At 39.8% G+C, this 18987-nt stretch overlaps 1 protein-coding gene and 1 long non-coding RNA gene across 5 annotated transcripts in view; both read right to left on the reverse strand.

Annotated features, from left to right (window-relative positions):
• Positions 1-2208: 2208 nt before the first annotated feature.
• LOC114363987 (SH3 domain-containing kinase-binding protein 1) overlaps positions 2209-18987 on the reverse strand; it is a 41619-nt gene continuing 24840 nt past the window's right edge. For 2 of the 4 annotated variants that reach the window (XM_028319960.1, XM_028319961.1), the window contains 10 exons: positions 16463-16589; positions 13598-13724; positions 12357-12460; positions 11767-11916; positions 9484-9569; positions 8918-9131; positions 6247-6355; positions 5995-6100; positions 3575-3990; positions 2209-3068 (listed from right to left, as the gene is read on the reverse strand). In XM_028319960.1, coding sequence (XP_028175761.1) covers positions 2916-3068; positions 3575-3990; positions 5995-6100; positions 6247-6355; positions 8918-9131; positions 9484-9569; positions 11767-11916; positions 12357-12460; positions 13598-13724; positions 16463-16589 — 1592 coding nt within the window. In that variant the 3' untranslated portion in view covers positions 2209-2915. The remainder of the gene's footprint in view (positions 3069-3574; positions 3991-5994; positions 6101-6246; positions 6356-8917; positions 9132-9483; positions 9570-11766; positions 11917-12356; positions 12461-13597; positions 13725-16462; positions 16590-18987) is intronic. The other 2 variants (XM_028319964.1, XM_028319962.1) reach the window with 2 other exon arrangements.
• Positions 4549-5465, reverse strand: LOC114363992 (uncharacterized). The gene is made up of 2 exons (XR_003656822.1): positions 5148-5465; positions 4549-5067 (listed from the first exon to the last, which is right to left on the reverse strand). It is a non-coding gene; the product is annotated as an uncharacterized LOC114363992 (long non-coding RNA).

Raw genomic sequence — 18987 nt, forward strand, 5'->3', positions numbered from 1 at the left:
CTGATGCTCGTAACTCAGTTCAGACTGAGTTTAGAGGTATACATGTCATACTAAGTTTGGTTTATTACACTATTTTGTAATCAAAAAACAAGGTTTGGTCGATGGCCGCGCGAATGAATATTCAACTGCAATGTCTGCTCATGAACGCTTCAAACTCGGTACTTCTTTCCCAATTCCATAAAATTCAAAACTTAGAAAGTGACAAAAAACTTTAAAATAGGTAGTTGAAACAGACTACAGCTAATTTTCATAGTGGACTGTACTATACGATAAACATGTCAGTCAATTTGACAACCTTTGTCGGAAACATTATTCAATGAAAATATTGTCCGAACCCTAAGTATTTCTCTTCGACAAATACTTTAACACATAGTGAACCACTTTTCTTTCACGACTATAAAAATATTTTAGCAATTTAATTCACAAAATCAATTGCAAACATTTAAAATAAAGTTTGTTTACACTTTGACAACAATAGACTGACATGCAAGGTGACATGTCAATGAAGTTTTCAGTTACTGTTGCCATTAAAAGAAATTAGTACCATTAGTTTTCCGCAACATGGCGAGGGTTTTTATGTTCCTGGTCAGGCTATACTTCGAACTACAAAATATACTGAACATAAAGGTCATTTTTCCAATTCCACACTGCAAACCCCACTCTTTGAATCCTAATAGATTTTCTCTAACTAAATTTAAATATAGCTGAAATATTTATGTTGAATGCGCACAAAATCTAGCTGCCAACAATTACTAGTTAATCTACGTGGAATAACCAATCGTAGATCGTAATAGATTTTATCTAACTAAATGTAATTGCAGCTAGAGTATTAAATATCTTTCCACACTATACAATAGGTACTTGATTTGTTATATGAATACACAAGAAATCTTATTCAATTACTCTCCTGACCGCCAACCCACACCATAATCGCCCATAAGCTTCTCTAGCTACTGAAGTCCGTTTAGAATACAAACACGCCAATTTTAAAGCACCTCTCGTTCTCTCAGTATAATGATAGAAAGAGCCGGCACCAGGCGTTTACTTTTATCCCAATTTCATTATTCGCTTACACATGTAGCCATTTCTAAACGGAGTGCACAATTCACTTACACTGCCACAAACAAATTGAACTATCGAATGAATGACCGACAGTTCCGTTCAATATTTTCATTCGTTCAATTTAAATTATCCATTTAAAATCTCAATTTGGAATACTGACTGTGGGACTTTATCTTGAATGTTTAACTCACTTTCATTAGCAAAGAAAGTCACAATAACAGGGACATATTGGTCACCACATTCAAAGTCTAAAATGAGTCGACTATTCACATAGCACCGGTACAGGCACCTACTATGGCCTTAGCCTTATTTCATCGAGCGTTTTCAATCTGTTTGTGGCAGTTGTAATTTAAACTATGTAGGGCGCAAACGGTTGAACAATAGACGTACTTCTGTTAGGCTCATACGTGTTACATACGGGCCATACATGTTGTATCCTCTACTGTAAGAAATCCTTGGGGGAGGCCTTTGTCCAGCAGTGGACGTCTTTCGGCTGAAACGACGACGACGACGACTGTAAGAAAAAGGGTGTGCAAATCCAAGCATTCCCCCTACTAAGCGTCAACCGTTCAACCATTACCCAACGAGTATCGATATTGAGAGGCTGGCTCGCGGGGTGTTTCGAGAGCGAATTTGAACGTTAACCTCTCAACATAGTGCTCAATCTCGCGAGCAGCCGGTAGGTCACGCAGTGAAAATTGAGGCGATCAACACAAGCTTAGATTTGTATCTGTATACGCTCGCCGCGCTAAATTGCATAGTGAACTATCAAGTGTTTTCTGTCTCGCGTGCAGACATAATTTGTCAAGAGAGAGGTAGTTACTGTTTTCGATATTTCAACTTGAATCTGTAACGTGTTGTATGGACTCAGTGTGCGTACCATGAGTTTACTTTAGGTGTTCGCTAGCGACTGCGTAAAAATGAAATGGAATGTATGTATGACAACTTGTACAGCGCCCCTTACGGTTGCTTTCAAGAACTAAAATCGTTAACGATTTTTCATGCACTCGCTAGCGACGACATTATAAATCTCATATTCACAAACGATGCTTGCTTAAGTGAAGCAGCAATTCGAACGCACAGCGTGGAATAGAGCTCTGTGATTGGTTCGTGTGTCACCCTGTGCGTCCACGCGCACTGTGAGACCTCATAGTAATGTTTGTGAATACGGGCGTAAATGTAAACTCATGGTAAAGATTTCTGCCCACTACACCGTATCATACCATGACCGTGCTAGGAACGCGTCAGGCAAATAAATATTATTTGTATTGAAAAGTATGACACTGTTCCCAGTAGACCGTTCCGTCACCGACCAACACCGTCGCGTGCCATGCACGCAGCGTCAAAATGACGGCGAGCACACGGGATGTAAATGCGTATGATGACCGTTATATTGGCGTTGTAAGCGCCTAACAGTTAATTTTCTGATGGCCATACCTATTTTACAATTTAAAAATTTGGTAGCACTCCAAGACGTCCACGCGACACTGTAACGCATGCGAGAATGAAACGGATTCCTATTGGTTTTGGTGGATGTTGCATACGGGCAACATACGGGTTACATACTGGTTGCATACTGGCATCATACGGGATGTATACGGGCACAGAACGCCGTCGATCCGTTCAGTGGGCACAGTAGAGCGTATCGTGTTGCTTTTTGTGCCTGAGACGTTCCTAGCACGGTCATGGTATGATACGGTGTAGTAGGTAAAGACCTTAAAGCTACTGTATTCAAATATAACATCAGTGTGAGTACGTATTCGCCTCAACTTTCGTGCGCGGCCTATAATGTCGATATCCCTTTACATGTGCACGTAGCTAGAATACCTCGGGCGCGGGTGGGCGCGGGGCCGCTACACCTGCGTGACGCAGTGCGCGAGCTTAGCCACCTCCGCTTGCAGCGCTTGCCGCTTGTCCGCCTCCGCTTGCAGCTTAGCGGAGAGCTCCTCCACCGCTGCGGTGAACATTGAGTTTTGCACCTCGATGATCTTTTCCAAATTTGATATCTGTGGAGAGATACAGTTTATGTTTAAAGACCGGTCTGTGAGCACGTAGAATTTTGACTTTTGAATTTTGTGCGAGCGCGACAGCAACATAATTACGCGCGAACGATAAGGATGGGTAGCTTGAGGTCATTGGACAAAATTCTACGTGCTCACAGACCAGACTATAGTAAACTATAATAATGTTTCATACGCTAGCATTTGAATGACCGCGGAAGTGTACAGTCAAACAAACTAGTGTTTCATAAGATTTTTGTAAGTCCACATACACTTCGTATCAATTGGAATATATTATTATCGTTTTTTGTATCATATTTCTATCAAATGTTAAAGTTCCTCAATTGGTGGAGCAGCTATGCTACAGACCTACATTGTAAAAAGTTATACAAGACAACACAAGATGGGAAGAGACAGAATACATTGTCAACTCGACAGTCGTATCGACCTTTCGTATCGCTGCTTGTTGGCCGTACTTTAGAGCCTCCAAATAAATGACAAAGACAACTCACCCTACTATTGAGCTGCGCGATCAACGCCTCCGTTCCTTCACTCTTCTCAATCTTTTCTGCCTTATCTTGCTTTGCAGGTTCCACCTTCTCCGCTTTTAAAGAATGCAACCGCCTCTCAAGCGTTCCAGACGCACTTTTATCCGCAGTCTTATTTGGCTTCTCCGGTATTTTCTCCTCTATTTTCTCGATTCTTTCCAGCGTGTTTGACTTTTCGAAGATGCCTGACGACCGGGAGATTATGTTTTCTGTGAGTTTTTCTGATGTTGCGACGATTTTTTCCGAGTTGGAGATGATTTTTTCGGTTTTGGCGTTGGGCGATTTGTCGGCGGGCTCGGGCGGCGGTCTTGTGGAGGCGACAGGCGGCGGCGGCGCTTGTGGCTTTTTGATTTCGTCTAACATGTTTAGGAGCGTTCGCCCTGTAGGATAAAAATATTGTATGGATTAGTTGTGGAAGTAAAAGCTGCATACAGGTTTAACTTATACCAGGCCTGTTCATCTCCGCGAGTTTACATCGAAAACAAAACACGCACGATTGCCCCCTACAAGAGTACTATTCGACAAGGCCTCACATACGAGCGAACATTGACTCACGCACGCGTATTCTTGTGTATGATGGAAAAAAATAAAGAAAATGGTGTACTAAATACTGTGCAGTATTTAACTGCCTAAATAATAATAAAAACACAGAATGTACTTTTTTAAGTTCCCTGAAGACACTGAGAGGTAAATAAGTAGTTAATATTATTCATGATAATTCATGCTAAATCATGTACTTCCTCCGCCATTTTCTGCAGATTGGCACCTCACGTAACATCATTTTACCGAAGTCAGCCCTATTGGGAACGTGCGAAGTGGGTGGAAGGGGTAAAGAAAACGATCGCTGCGCTCGTCGCGGCACAAATGTGTAACATTATGGGCAAGGGAAGCAAACTTGTCTTGTCATTGTCAATGTTGTTTTGATTTTAATGTGATTGTGTTAATTTATTCAATTTTATTGATGATATTGTACATGTATGTTGTGTTTTAGTTAATTTACAGCCTCCAATCTTTTCCAAGAGTAATACTGTTGTAAAAGGTAAATAAAATTCAACTGTCGAAAAACATAACTGTTTTTTATTTTATAAAGTTCTGCACTTATATTTTTATCATTATAATATTAAATTAACACTTTCTTATCAGTATCATTACTGCAACACATCCAAACATAAGAAGTTAGCATAAATTGGAGATATTTGACGTAATATAGATTGTGGTTCACAATAGTCAGTCTTAGATACTGATCCAAACATATCTTGAAAATAGCTCCCTTTGGAATATTTACAAGCTCCAAATTGACGAATAATGGGTTCTCCCCATTGATGTTCGATGCTCGTTTTTAAATTACTAACTTTGTTGTTAATGCAACATATTAAAGCAGCAACATGTTTGCACTTGCTGCTCTGGTTATAAACGCAGCTGCATTTTACTCCTGTGACAACCCTAGCATGATCGATCTGTAATAAATGCAATGAATATTAATTTTATAACTTTCTCTAAATCTTTAGTCATATTTTTAGGTTAGGTGAGTACTTACGTTTAAACTTGTTTTATAGGGTGTCGAGGTCACCGATGTTTGACGAATGATGGTGGCTCATTAAATAACTATTGCCATTAGTTCTCAGCTCTTCTACATTCCTCACATGCTCTGCTAGCACCAATTTTTTTCCTTTTAGCTGAGTTTGGGGTTGGAAACATAATGTGTGTTTTACACACTCAAAACCAGTTTTTATAATGACGTCCATTTCTCCGTAAACAGTTTGTATCAAATTACATTCAACGTACCATTTATTGTCTTTTAAAGTATATTTTATTTACTCTAATCAATAAAAATAAGAAAGCTGTTGTTATTTATTTTTTGACATATGCCCCATATGTTTCGTTGGCAGATGGCGCTAGTGTAGTGCACGTTCCCAATAGCTTCGGCGCAGTACCGATCACTGACGTTTGTCAACAAAACTTCTGACAAACTTGCTTGACTCTTGAGACAAGCTAAATTACACCATATTGTTAATGACATTGAGCATACATTTTTTCAAATACCTTCGCGAAGTAAAACTTCTGTACGTAGTACTTATTATTATTCTGTGCTTATACATACATATACATATTATTATACTTACTTTAACTTTTAGCGTCATAACGCTGGGAAATTGCGATTCAAAATGAGACGATAATGCAACGCCGGACCGAATATACAATAATATTGTAGCATCGTAGACATCTAGTTGTCTTACTCGTGGATTATTTATTACAAGCTTTTTAAATATTAAGTAACAGTGATTAATTTCGAAAGTGCATCTTCTAGTGATAAGGTAATTTGAATGTGATGTAAAAATCAACGCTAAAAGAAACAATATGTTTAAAATTGGGTGAACATTTACCTGCAGCAGTGGGCGAATTTAATAAGGTGGGCTTAGCGGCTGGTATCGGATCTTCCCGATTCGAATTCAGTTCTTTCTTCGAATCCAACGAGTGACGCACTTTCGTCTGAAAAATAAAACATTATTACATTAGATATTAATCAATTATTAGTAATAATATCAATGCAGTAAAAATGAAGATAATTTAAAATTTATAACATTGAATTAAAGATCAAAATCGGACAATTTGTTATTCTAAATTCGAATTCGTACCTCTTCAAAACTCTCTAGAACAGACATTCGGCTGCTGATAGACGATGTGCTTTTTGACATTTCCATCGAATGCGTTGATCGTTTTTCTTCGAGGCCACATTCTAATATTCTGCAAAAATAAATATCAGTCTAAGGTTTTGTAGCGCAAATAATTTTTAAATTAATAATAATGCAAATTGCAAATCAATGTTTTTATGAACTTTTTTTTATCATCCTCATCATCATCAAGTCATTGAGTTTCCACTGCTAGAGAAAATCCATGGAAATGGCAATGCCAGACTTTGTATGGAAGGTGGCGTCTTTTTTTTTCGCGCGGCCATCGACCAAACTTTGTTTTTTGATTATACAAAATAGTGCAATAAACCAAACTTAGTATGGCATGTATACCTCTAAACTCAGTCTGAACTGAGTTACGAGCATTAGAAGTTTGATGATTTTACATACTAGATTTGCTTTTTGCGCGCAAGTTTTGTAAGAAATTGCAACAAAATATTGCGCTATTTTTTTATTGCGCTGACACTACTTCATACTGATGTCTGGAGCCTTTAACCGATTGAGTCCCAGACGGCATTAATTAATGTCATAACAATTGATTATCTATTGTGTCTAGATTCGCGGAGCTTGAAGGATTAATGGATGGTATTGTTTGTTTACACATACAATGTCACTATTTTGTTGCAATTTCTTACAAAACTTGCGCGCAAAAAGCAAATCTAGTATGTAAATTCATCAAACTTCTAATGCTCGTAACTCAGTTCAGACTGAGTTTAAAGGTTTACATGTCATAGTAAGTTTGGTTTATTACACTATTTTGTAATCAAAAAACAAAGTTTGGTCGATGGCCGCGCGAAAAAAATAGACGCCAATTTCCGGCAGTCTTTTGGCGTAAACTGGCTGGCACGCTTTGGAGAGGCCTGGGGGCGTAGTGTGTGTTTACGTCAATCTGTCATACATTTAGCCTAGGCGCAGACCACCGACTTTTAGTTGGCCGATAGTTGGGTCGGGCTGTTAATCAGTATGAACATGTATGGTAGTGCGCACACTACACGGCCGATTCTTCATACAAATTAAAATCGGGCCGTACTATCGTCCAACTAAAAGTCGGTGGTCTGCGCCTATGCTTAATGTCACTTTTTTCGCAGTCAATATCGAATGCACTTGACGTAAACTACGCCCGTGTTATTCGCTTTTGTCCCTAATGGTGGCCATACACGTTAGGGTTTGTATGATGGTTTTGACCGTACATGCTTAACCGACATGCAAACCCTAGCGTGTATGTTATATGAATGGTGGTGAATATTTCAGACACTCATGTGTTCTCCCTGTTGCAAGAAATCTTAATGTTACTGCTAGGTTTGGGCTGTGCGTTGATAGATCACTATGTCAGTCAGTCAGTCACCTTTGAGTTAAATAAATTTAGATTGTACATGCAAACCCTAACGTGTATGTGCTATAGATAACTCGGTTATACCTGTCGGTTAAGCATGTACGGTCGTAACCATCATGCAAACCCTAACGTGTATGGCCACCATTATATGAATGGTGGTGAATATTTCAGACACTCATGTGTTCTCCCTGTTGCAAGAAATCTTAATGTTACTATTAGGTTTGGACTGTGCGTTGATAGATCACTATGTCAGTCAGTCAGTCACCTTTGAGATAAATAAATTTAGATTGTACATGCAAACCCTAACGTGTATGTGCTATAGATAACTCGGTTATACCTGTCGGTTAAGCATGTACGGTCGTAACCATCATGCAAACCCTAACGTGTATGGCCACCATTATATGAATGGTGGTGAATATTTCAGACACTCATGTGTTCTCCCTGTTGCAAGAAATCTTAATGTTACTATTAGGTTTGGACTGTACGTTGATAGATCACTATGTCAGTCAGTCAGTCACCTTTGAGATAAATAAATTTAGATTGTACATGCAAACCCTAACGTGTATGGCCACCATTGTCACCTTTTACGTAACCACAATGCAAAGTAATATATTAAGATGTGCTCTTTTAGAGTTAAATCATACCTGTCTGTGCTGCCACCGCCTGCCTTGCTGGCCACGCCGCTTTCAGAGCCAGTGGACACAGATCGCGACTTCCCATCAACCCCGAAGCTGGTCTTCTGGCCTGATTCTATATGGGAATCTAACCCGAGACCTCTACTCTAGGATAGCTTATTTGTGTTGGTTGGTTGGTGGTAGGGCTTGTTCTAAGTCCGCCTGGCTAGCTACCACCATCTTACCTAAGGGCCAGTTTTTTGATTCATAGTTAAAATAACAAATTGTTAAATTTTGCTACTAATGGTTAAATATTAACAAAATGTTAATTATTAGTTAAAAAATGTACTAAAAGTCAAGCTAACCGTTGTTCGAAAAACATTTTTTCTGATATTTAATCACTTGTCATTTGACATCTGTCAAATTTGACCATTGGTTATTTTAACTACGAATAAAAAAACCGGGCCTAAGTCTGTCGCCATAACAACAATGTTAACAGCATTGTTGTGTTCCGGCAGTTAGAGGTAAGATAGCCAGTTCCTCCGTGGTTGAGGATTCCGGGTGAAGCTCGCTTCCACCTTCGGCCTGATCGTCACTTACCATCAGGTGAGATACAGGCCAAGAGCTTCCTCGTTGTGGATTAAAAAAAAGTTAATGTGTGACGTCATACCTGTCAGTGCTGCCACCGCCTGCCTTGCTGGCCACGCCGCTTTCAGAGCCAGTGGACACAGATCGCGACTTCCCATCAGCCCCGAAGCTGGTCTTCTTGGCTTGATTCAACTTAAGCTCCTCCATCCACGGCGCCTTGTGTTTCTCCCATTCACGAGCGCGAGGTTTTATTTCTTCAGCTTTCTCGGCTGGCGGCTTTTCTCTTTCTGTTGGTACTGTAAGATAGGTTGTTGTAAGTAAACATGGTGTAATCGGTGTTAAATATTAGTATGCAAGTATTAGGTTCTTACAATTTACTTAACTGAAATTTATAGCTAGATAACACTATGTTGTCCCGTTCGAGAGTCCGGTGACTTTATTCTTTGGTAACTACTACAACAGATATGCCACCGCTTGCAACATTTTTGGACTAATCATGCCCATAATTTTGTTCTTCTCTCCAGAATATATTAATGAAATCCCGAATATCGATTGACCTTTCTAAAGCTTAGTCAGTTTAGTGGTACCCTGAACAGTTTTGACTCATGAAAGTGCTAGCATTAAAATATCAATTATTTATTTATTTACCTTCGTGACCATTGCTGAGCCCGATCTGTTGCGGCGTGTCATCCCGTAGAGCCTGACTGGGCGGCCGTCGGCGGGGCGCTTTGACTCTGTAACACAAAAAAACATTAATCAGTTTATTTATTTGAGATTTAATTTCGATGTCATAACAATTTTGTTTGTCTCAGTGTGCAATCAACAGGACATCCGTAGGCCCGCGAAGCGCCGGCCGCCTGGTCTAAGTTACCGCGCTGCTGTTGTAACATCGCTCCTGTTACAACTGCATAAGGTGCAGGTCCCACACGTCGCGCTGCTGTTGTAACATCGCCACTATTACAACTACATAAGGACTACATACCGGAGTGCAAGTACAGTTTTGTTCCTCAGTAACCGCGCTGCTGTTGCAACATCGCCCTTACCACAACTAAATAAGGTTACGGCCCCACTCGCAGCGCTGCTATTGCAACATCGCTCTTATTACTAACTCCATAAGGCGCACCTGTGGGCGCGGGGGTCGTTGAGCATGGAGTTGCGCTCGACGTGGTCCAGCGGCTGCCGGCAGGTCCCAGTCACCGCGCTGCTATTGCAAAATCGCTCCTACTACAACTACATAAGGTGTCCCACTCGCCGCGTTGCTATTGCAAAATCGCTCCTACTACAATTACATAAGGTGCAAGCCCCGCTCGCTGCGTTGCTATTGCAACATCGCTCTTATTACTAACTACATAAGGCGTACCTGTGAGCGCGGGGGTCGTTGAGCATGGAGTTACGCTCGACGTGGTCCAGTCACCGCGCTGCTGTAGCAACATCGCCTCTATTACATACTTCATAAGGTGCCCGTCTCACTTGCCGCGTTGCTATTGCAACATCGTCTTTATTACGACTGCATAAGGCTCACCTGTGAGCGCGGGGGTCGTTGAGCATAGAGTTGCGCTCGACGTGGTCCAGCGTATTGGCGAATCCCAGTCACCACGCTGCTGTTGTAACATCGCCTCTATTACATACTTTATAAGGTGCAGATCCCACTCGCAGCGCTGCTGTTGCAACATCGCTCTTATTACTAACTACATAAGGCGTACCTGTGAGCGCGGGGGTCGTTGAGCATGGAGTTACGCTCGACGTGGTCCAGTCACCGCGCTGCTGTTGCAATATCACCCCTATTACAACTACATAAGGTTCAGGCCCCACTCGCAGCGTTGCTACGGCAACATCGCCACTGTTACATCACAGCTGCTGTTGCAACATCGCTCTTATTGCTAACTACATAAGGCTCACCTGTGAGCGCGGGGGTCGTTGAGCATAGAGTAGCGCTCGACGTAGTCCAGCGTGTTGGATGGCGGGTTCGGCCGGTCTGCTTTTGCAACATCGCTCCTACTACAACTGCATAAAATTCAGGCCCCATACGCAGCGCTGCTGTTGCTACATCGCTCTTATTACTAACTGCATAAGGCTCACCTGTGAGCGCGGGGGTCGTTGAGCATGGATTTGCGCTCGACGTGGTCCAGCGTATTGGCGAATCCCAGTCACCACGCTGCTGTTGTAACATCGCCTCTATTACATACTTTATAAGGTGCAGATCCCACTCGCCGCGTTGCTGTTGCAACATCTCCTCTATTACATACTTCATAAGGTGCTCGTTGCCGCGTTGCTATTGCAACATCGTCTTAATTACGACTGCATAAGGCTCACCTGTGGGCACGGGGGTCGTTGAGCATGGAGTTGCGCTCGACGTGGTCCAGTCACCGCGCTGCTGTTGCAACATCGCCCTTACTACAATTACATAAGGTTACGGCCCCACTCGCAGCGTTGCTATTGCAACATCGCTCTTATTACTAACAACATAAGGCGCACCTGTGAGCGCGGGGGTCGTTGAGCATGGAGTTGCGCTCGACGTGGTCCAGCGTGTTGGACGGCGGGCGCGAGGCGGCGGCGCCGTCCGGCCGGTCCCACTCGCAGCGCTGCTATTGCATCATCGCTCTTATTACTAACTACATAAGGCTCACCTGTGAGCGCGGGGGTCGTTGAGCATGGAGTTGCGTTCGACGTGGTCCAGCGTGTTGGACGGCGGGCGCGAGGCGGCGGCGCCGTCCGGCCGGTCCCACTCGCAGCGCTGCTATTGCATCATCGCTCTTATTACTAACTCCATAAGGCTCACCTGTGAGCGCGGGGGTCGTTGAGCATGGAGTTGCGCTCGACGTGGTCCAGCGTGTTGGACGGCGGGCGCGAGGCGTCGGCGCCGTCCGGCCGGTCCCACTCGCAGCGCTGCTATTGCAACATCGCTCTTATTACTAACTGCATAAGGCTCACCTGTGAGCGCGGGGGTCGTTGAGCATAGAGTTGCGCTCGACGTGGTCCAGCGTGTTGGACGGCGGGCGCGAGGCGGCGGCGCCGTCCGGCCGGTCCCACTCGCCGCCGCTGCTGCTGCCGCTGCTTACTGTCGTCGAGGAAGATTTCTCCCTGTTGGTAAGGCAATAAGGTTCATTTTTGAACAAGGTTGAGATGATGCGAGAGGAAATGAGATGCGTTATAAGCAACCAATAGAATTTAGTTATTTACACGCCTCGTCTCCGCTCAGCTTCAGTGGAGACGTTGAAAAAGAGAGACAAAGAGTAGAAGAGATGACGTTTACATACAATATACCTCGCACTTAGCCTGACAGAATGGAGTGGGAACAATAAGATCACTCAGAAAGGTGTTCGCATATCTCTACTACGCTCCGCTTTGGTGGAAATAACCTGCTCGCTATGCTACTCGTCTCCATACCTCTCACCTCTATTATTTATTAGCTAAAAAAAATTTGGCAATTGATTGATTTTTCAACCTTGACATACAGTTTTTGACTTCACACCTGTAATTGTAGCAGTGAGCTAAGAATGAAAATAATATTCCATACTAACTTGTCTGTAGAAGATAACATTTTGGTTTTCAGGCCGCTGAACAAGCCGCCTACGCCTGCGCTCGGGGTCGGACTTTTCTTCAATGGCACTGGAGGTTTCTTAATCTGGAATAATAAATAAAAGTTAGGCAAATCCCAAGTCAAATTGACTATTTCAGATGGATGTCATCAAGCTGTTACTTGACTTAACATATAAATGGGCAGTGACATTTTAATCGATATTAAAGCAATTTAGGAATATAACATTTTAGCTCTAAACACTTTAAGGAACAGAAAAGTGAGGAAACTTCAAATCAAGTCACTTTTGAATTTCATGTACAAATGCTATTGTCTTTCAAAGTAAGTTAGAAGTTTAGAAATTTCCGATATTGTGTAATAATAACACAATATAACAAAAACAATTCAAGCGACTAATTACTTCCGATAGCGGAATACAACATAAAACAATTTTTAATATAAAGTCGTTAGACTCGAAAACTTGCCCGTTAGGTTTCTCGCATACGTAATCGTACTATATCTAGCACCGTCTAAGGCGAATAACATATTAATTTATGGTCATATTTCCATAAATAAAATGCATAGTTTGATGCAAATGCATCACATAAATACTGCCGCTTTCCCTCTATCGGAAGCTTAAACCATTAGCTATAATATACGTGTGACTATGTTTACATTATAATACGTATCTAACTAAGAACCACAAATAATGGTTGTGAAGAGCAGTAACCCATATCACTATTAGGCGGTTGATTTCGTACCTCGTAACTATGCTTCAGACACAAGCATATATTCAAAGCTGTAATGGTTACATATTCAGATCAATAAATTACTATTTTTGAGCATAGGTATAGTTCGTTCGTTTCAGCCAAATGACGTCCACTGCTGGACAAAGGCCTCCCTTGAAGGATTTCCTTAACGACCGGTCCTGCGCTGCCCGCATCCAGGCTCTTCCTTCGACCTTCAGCAGATCGTCGGTTCACCTAGTGGGAGGCCTGCCCACGCTACGTCTTCCGGCCCGTGGTCGCAACTCGAGAACGTCCCGGATGGCGACCGCTTTCCCGCGATTCCTTCTTCTGTGTGCGCTGACCTTAAGTCTTTAAACCACGCACAATGGGCCAATCAGAAGGCTAATTGCGGATACAGCCCCAAACTGAACTGAACTAAATGGGTCTTAGTCTTACGTGTTTGAATAATGAAAAACATGAAAAACACCATCAGTTTAACATAACAATAGAACTTTACCTGTCCGTCCAACGTCCCGTCGTTGACAGACTCGTTGTGAATAAGCTTCTCCGACTCGGTCTTGTTTGTGTGGGTTACTGTACTTTGTGTGGTACTCTCCTTGCTGATTGTGTTCTCTTTGTGCAAACTGGAATGATATAAATGAGTATTTCTCAAAAAAAATGTACATTTTGAAAAAAAAAGTGTGCTTTGAAACAGTTCAAAAGTTTTATATTTATAAATCATCACACAAAAAAAACACACACACAATTTTGAAGGATGAATATTAATCTTTAAGATAACGAAGAATTATAGCTATAATCCTGCTTATTACCAAATATTTAGATATTTTCATTTAACCATTTTTTGTAATACGTGTGGTACGAACATTTAGTAAGCTTTTATATTTGCTGTAACAAATTTTATCAAAAAAATACTTGTTTCTGATCTCATTTTGTCTAATATTTCGTTACGTTTTTTGCGAATTTCGTTACGTTACGAAAAAGTACAACATAATGCTGAGTGTATACTGTTATTACCTGACTAAGCATAGTAATATTCACTACTTAATTAATTTCAAAAAATATAGAGCGTTAATAACAAAAGGATTGGATACTATCTGCTTTACAGAAGTGCCACCAGCAAAAAAATATCAAATCATTTAGATTACGTTTTTATGTGATTACTTCTTTTGTTTTTTTAGGAATGCCGCCAAAAACCAATGCCGAAAGGCAAAAAGCTTACAGAGAACGACTCAAAATGGATAAACATGATGGAACAAAAATAATTTTATTAAAATAGTATGAATGATTACTCCCTTATTTTATTTCTAACCCCTTAATATTACCCCGTATTTGGGTGCATACTTACAAATATTTCGAATTGAATAAATAAAGAGCATTCACAATATTTCGCCAATGTATAACAAGCCTTATGGCCTTACTATTTCGTTACTACCGTTTCGTTACGTACACTTTTTTTGAGAAATACTCAAATAGTTTAATTAATATGTTATACCCCAATATAACGATGACGATTTTATCACATAAAACATAATGACGTCAACTTGTTGCATAGTGAATATTTATTATAACCTATTTCGATATTTGGCAGTTAGTTGGTTTCTACTTAGAAAATGGGACTTTCTGACAAGGTCATTAAAGGGGAAATGAGGTACATGAAAAAACGGCAAATCATGTACTTTTGCACTGTCCAGAAATGATTGGCTGATATAGTGATGATAATTATAAGAATTGGTATTTTCGGCAATATCCTCTCTGAGAAGGAAAAAGGATTTTTATAACATAACTACAAAAAAAACAGACCAGAAATGTTACAATATAAGTTTCACGTTGCTTCTATGCCGGATTTTGCCTTTATTTATACGGATTACAAGGTTGCTGGTATTCTGTAATATCATGATGTCATCATCATCATTTTGATCATGATACGCGTTTACAGACACACCTACATACTCAACAAAATATCAACGTTTATAATAATATTGACATTAAGGCCGGGTAGCAGAGAAAATGGCGAAAATGAGGTTTTCATTTTTCATTTTTGAGGTACTAAACAGTAAAATTAAAGGCTAAGATTTTTATTGGGCATAGTTGAGGATATTTTCTAGGGCTATTAACGGATGGAAACACGATTTGATGAAGTTGACTCGATAGAATAAATTCCCAAAGTTACCTCTATTCGTTTTCTATTTATGGTTTTATTTTTAAAATAAGCGATTTGAGATTCTAAATCTTTTACTAAACTAAAGTTCAGAAATAACTTGAGGGCTTTTAACGGATGAAATTTTTATATTGCGTCTTATTTAGTTACTATGTTAAAAAATGTGGAAAAAATCGTCCATGACGGCTTGGACAATCTCAATCAGTCGCGCGGTGGCGCTTACGGAGGACGGACGCGTGTCAGTTTTTTGGAATATGTATGCAATTTTAGTATGATATTTTTATTTATTAATAAACAAAAAGACTGAACAAAATTGATGCGTGTACTGATTAATGTAATTAACCACATGCAAAGCTTTGTGAATTGCAACAACTATAATTTATTATCCAAGCTCGAAATAATCGCTACTACGAGTAACTGATCATAAAATGTTTTTCCAATCGCTCAAGCTCCCGAGGATCTACCGATAGGTCGGGTGACGTAATCTTGAAATTCTTTTAGCCGGCGCGGAACTTCCGGAAGGTCGGGTGACGCCACGCCTCTTTGAACCGTGTTTACTTTGGCAGTTATATTCTATATTTATTCGATTCTAAAATATATTCCCAAAAATTTTGAAAGTTGTTTTAATTTGTATCACTTGGATATGATTTGTATTAGAAAGTGCTGTGAGTGTGACGCTTGAACGGAAGGAAGTCAACCTAACCTAACCAACTGCGTATTTCTATACTGTGTATCCGCAAGAGCTCTTTGGCGCGCTGTCTTCGGCGAAGTATTGCGCGCGCAGATTTTGACAGCGCGAAATACCTACTTTAGCAGAAATACCAAGCCTTAAAGCAAATAGTAGTAATACATCTGGTTAGGTTTGCAAATTACACTGAGAAACTGGTGATTCATTTATAACTTGAGCAATAAGTTTATTGCAATCACTAATTAATTATTCCAACTAAAGTAGCAAATAACGCAAGTTTTCTACTGTATTTCAATCTGTCAAGCTACAAAATATGTGGAGATGTTTCGAAAAGTAATTTATTCTACTGACTGGTGGTACCAATAACAATAGAAAAGCCTGTGAGATTTATCAATCAGAGATAGATTATCCTCTACAAACGATCTTTGACACAAATAATGTATACCAGGATACTTTACGCCAAGGAAAAAGTTATAAATGATCGAGGAATTTCGTAAGTTTAAGACTTAATTTACCTTATTTTAGACGTGGTCAATTCTTTAACTGAGGCGGTCTTTTCTGAGTACTTGTTCAGCACGGGGTATATTGCGTTCGTTTTCGATGGCGGCCTGTCTGGTTTCTTCTCTTCTGCCTCCGCTGCCACTGTAAAAAAAATAGCATATTGACACATACAAACATTTAAAGTTTATTCTTTATGGCCAGCACTGCTCTCAGTTAGATAACAACTAGTTTCACATGTCTCGAATAAATACAGGGTGTCCCAATAAGTAACTGTAGCCTCTGGGCTTCAGCTTGACACTACTTCAGCATCACTAGGGCTATCCAAATCACCCCATGTAATGTTCCGCGATTGTTATAGTTATGATTGTTTTAAATTTCTGTGCTTAGGCACTTTTTTGGTTACTGTGGCGCGAATAAATAAGACACATGCCTGACAGATAAAAGCACCAGGAAGTAATAAATTGTTAGTCAACTATATCAGCCTAAGATCTACGTATGTTCGGGAATTAACAATAATGTTTGTAGTTACAGTCAAGGTGCTCCTAATTTGTATTTCATTCCATCGAATACGTGTATAAATACTTTTAATATTGACTGTATTACCAGGCCTGTTCATCTCCGCGAGCTTACATCGAAAACAAAACACGCACGATGGCCCACCTACAGGATACTATTCGACAAGGCCTCACATACGAGCGAACATTGACTCACGCACGCGTATTCTTGTGTATGATGGAAGAAAATAAAGAAAATGGTGTACTAAATACTGTCCAGTATTTAACTGCCTAAATAATAATAATAATAAATCAAATGAACCAGGATACTTGGCATAAGCCCGTACCTGTTTCATTACTGCCGACTACGGTCGAGATCAAAATTCTTTTGAAAAAATAATAATAATAATAATAAATATTGGATTTGTATCCCCACGCAAGCCTTATAAAGGACCGGGCCACTTTTGACCCGTGAGCTCCAAAGCGTACAATCATAATAATATTAAATCTTTGGACAATTTCACACAGCGCCAGCTAGCCCCGAAGTAAGCAACTTAATGCTTGTGTTATGGGTGCTAGCTTAACGGATATACTACTTATATACTTTTTTTTTTTAAATACATAAATATTATACATAAAAACACAGAATGTACTTTTTTAAGTTGCCTCAAGACACTGAGAGGTAAATAAGTAGTTAATATAATTCATGCTAAATCATGTATTTCCTCCGCCATTTTCCGCAGTTTGGCACCTCACGTCACATCATTTTACCGAAGTCAGCCCTATAGCTTCGGCGCAGTGCCGATCACTGACGTTTGTCAACAAAATGGTGCTTGACTCTTGAGACCGGCTAAATTACACCATATTGTTAATGACATTGAGCATACAATTTTTTAAATACCTTCGTGAAGTAAAACTTCTGTACGTAGTACTTATTATTATTCTGTGGTATTACAGCAAGTACAGTATAACAACCACTGTTTCAGTTAATCATTTGGGTTTTTCTAAGAGCAACCACGTAAATACCTAATACTGAAATAACAATGAATAGGTACGCCAACTTTTCTCTTTGAAATAATAATGCAAGACTATCGAACAAGATACGTGCATATAAGGCGTTAATTTAAATTGTAAATAATGCTAACTAGTTTCGAAACCTAACTCTAAAAAGGAAAACTCTTTTGAAAGCAAATGTTTTGGGCACTTGTTTACATGCGTTTAGCGTCAGTACATTTTTGCATTTCAATAGACGCGTCATCAGTTAGACTATTCTTAAAGTTTTTTTTACAGAATTGCATTGAGTTTATTGTATCTTAGATTCTGTTTTTAAAGTGATGATACAACTGTATCCATAAAAACTTCCAACTCTTCTTGATTAATCCATTCGCTTTGATTAATTGGTCTGCGATTTAATTGACTTTTGCCTTTGAAAATCAACACTAAGGCAAAGGCATACGCTGTCATACGCCTAAACACGTGCTTCAATTAAAGTCATCGTGGATATCGTAAAACACTATAAATAAGATACTGTGACTTCATGGAGTGCTAAAGGGCATGCTAATTAGATGGCCATGCATTATATGATAAGTATGTAATGTATGTTACAATAAACGAATATTTCAAAGTATGTATTGTAATTTTATGACACCAAATTATCATGACCCTTAAATTCACAGATATACAGGATGATTTTGTTATCAGTATCCAATTTTTTTGATATAAGCTCTATAGAACAATTTAAAAATACAATTTTATCTTAATTGTTCTTAATCGCGGTATTTTTCGCGTAAAAAGTATTGAAAATCTAATTCGCGGGTGCCCATATCTTAATTTTTAAAGGTAATTAAATATGAAAAAAAAAAAATCTTTACGTAAATCGATCCAGTTACTGATTCTGAGTCTCTTCTATAAATTTGGATACTGATAACAAAATCACCTTGTATAAATAAATAGGTATAAATGATTGCATGTCATCTATACTTATAATAAATCTGTAGAGAGGTCAATTCTGTACATGAAATATATTTTCAAAATAACTATCAGGG

This window comes from Ostrinia furnacalis, unplaced genomic scaffold (genome assembly GCF_004193835.3).
Source record: "Ostrinia furnacalis isolate ACB-3 unplaced genomic scaffold, ASM419383v2 OfSCF7340, whole genome shotgun sequence".
NCBI lineage: Eukaryota > Metazoa > Arthropoda > Insecta > Lepidoptera > Crambidae > Ostrinia > Ostrinia furnacalis.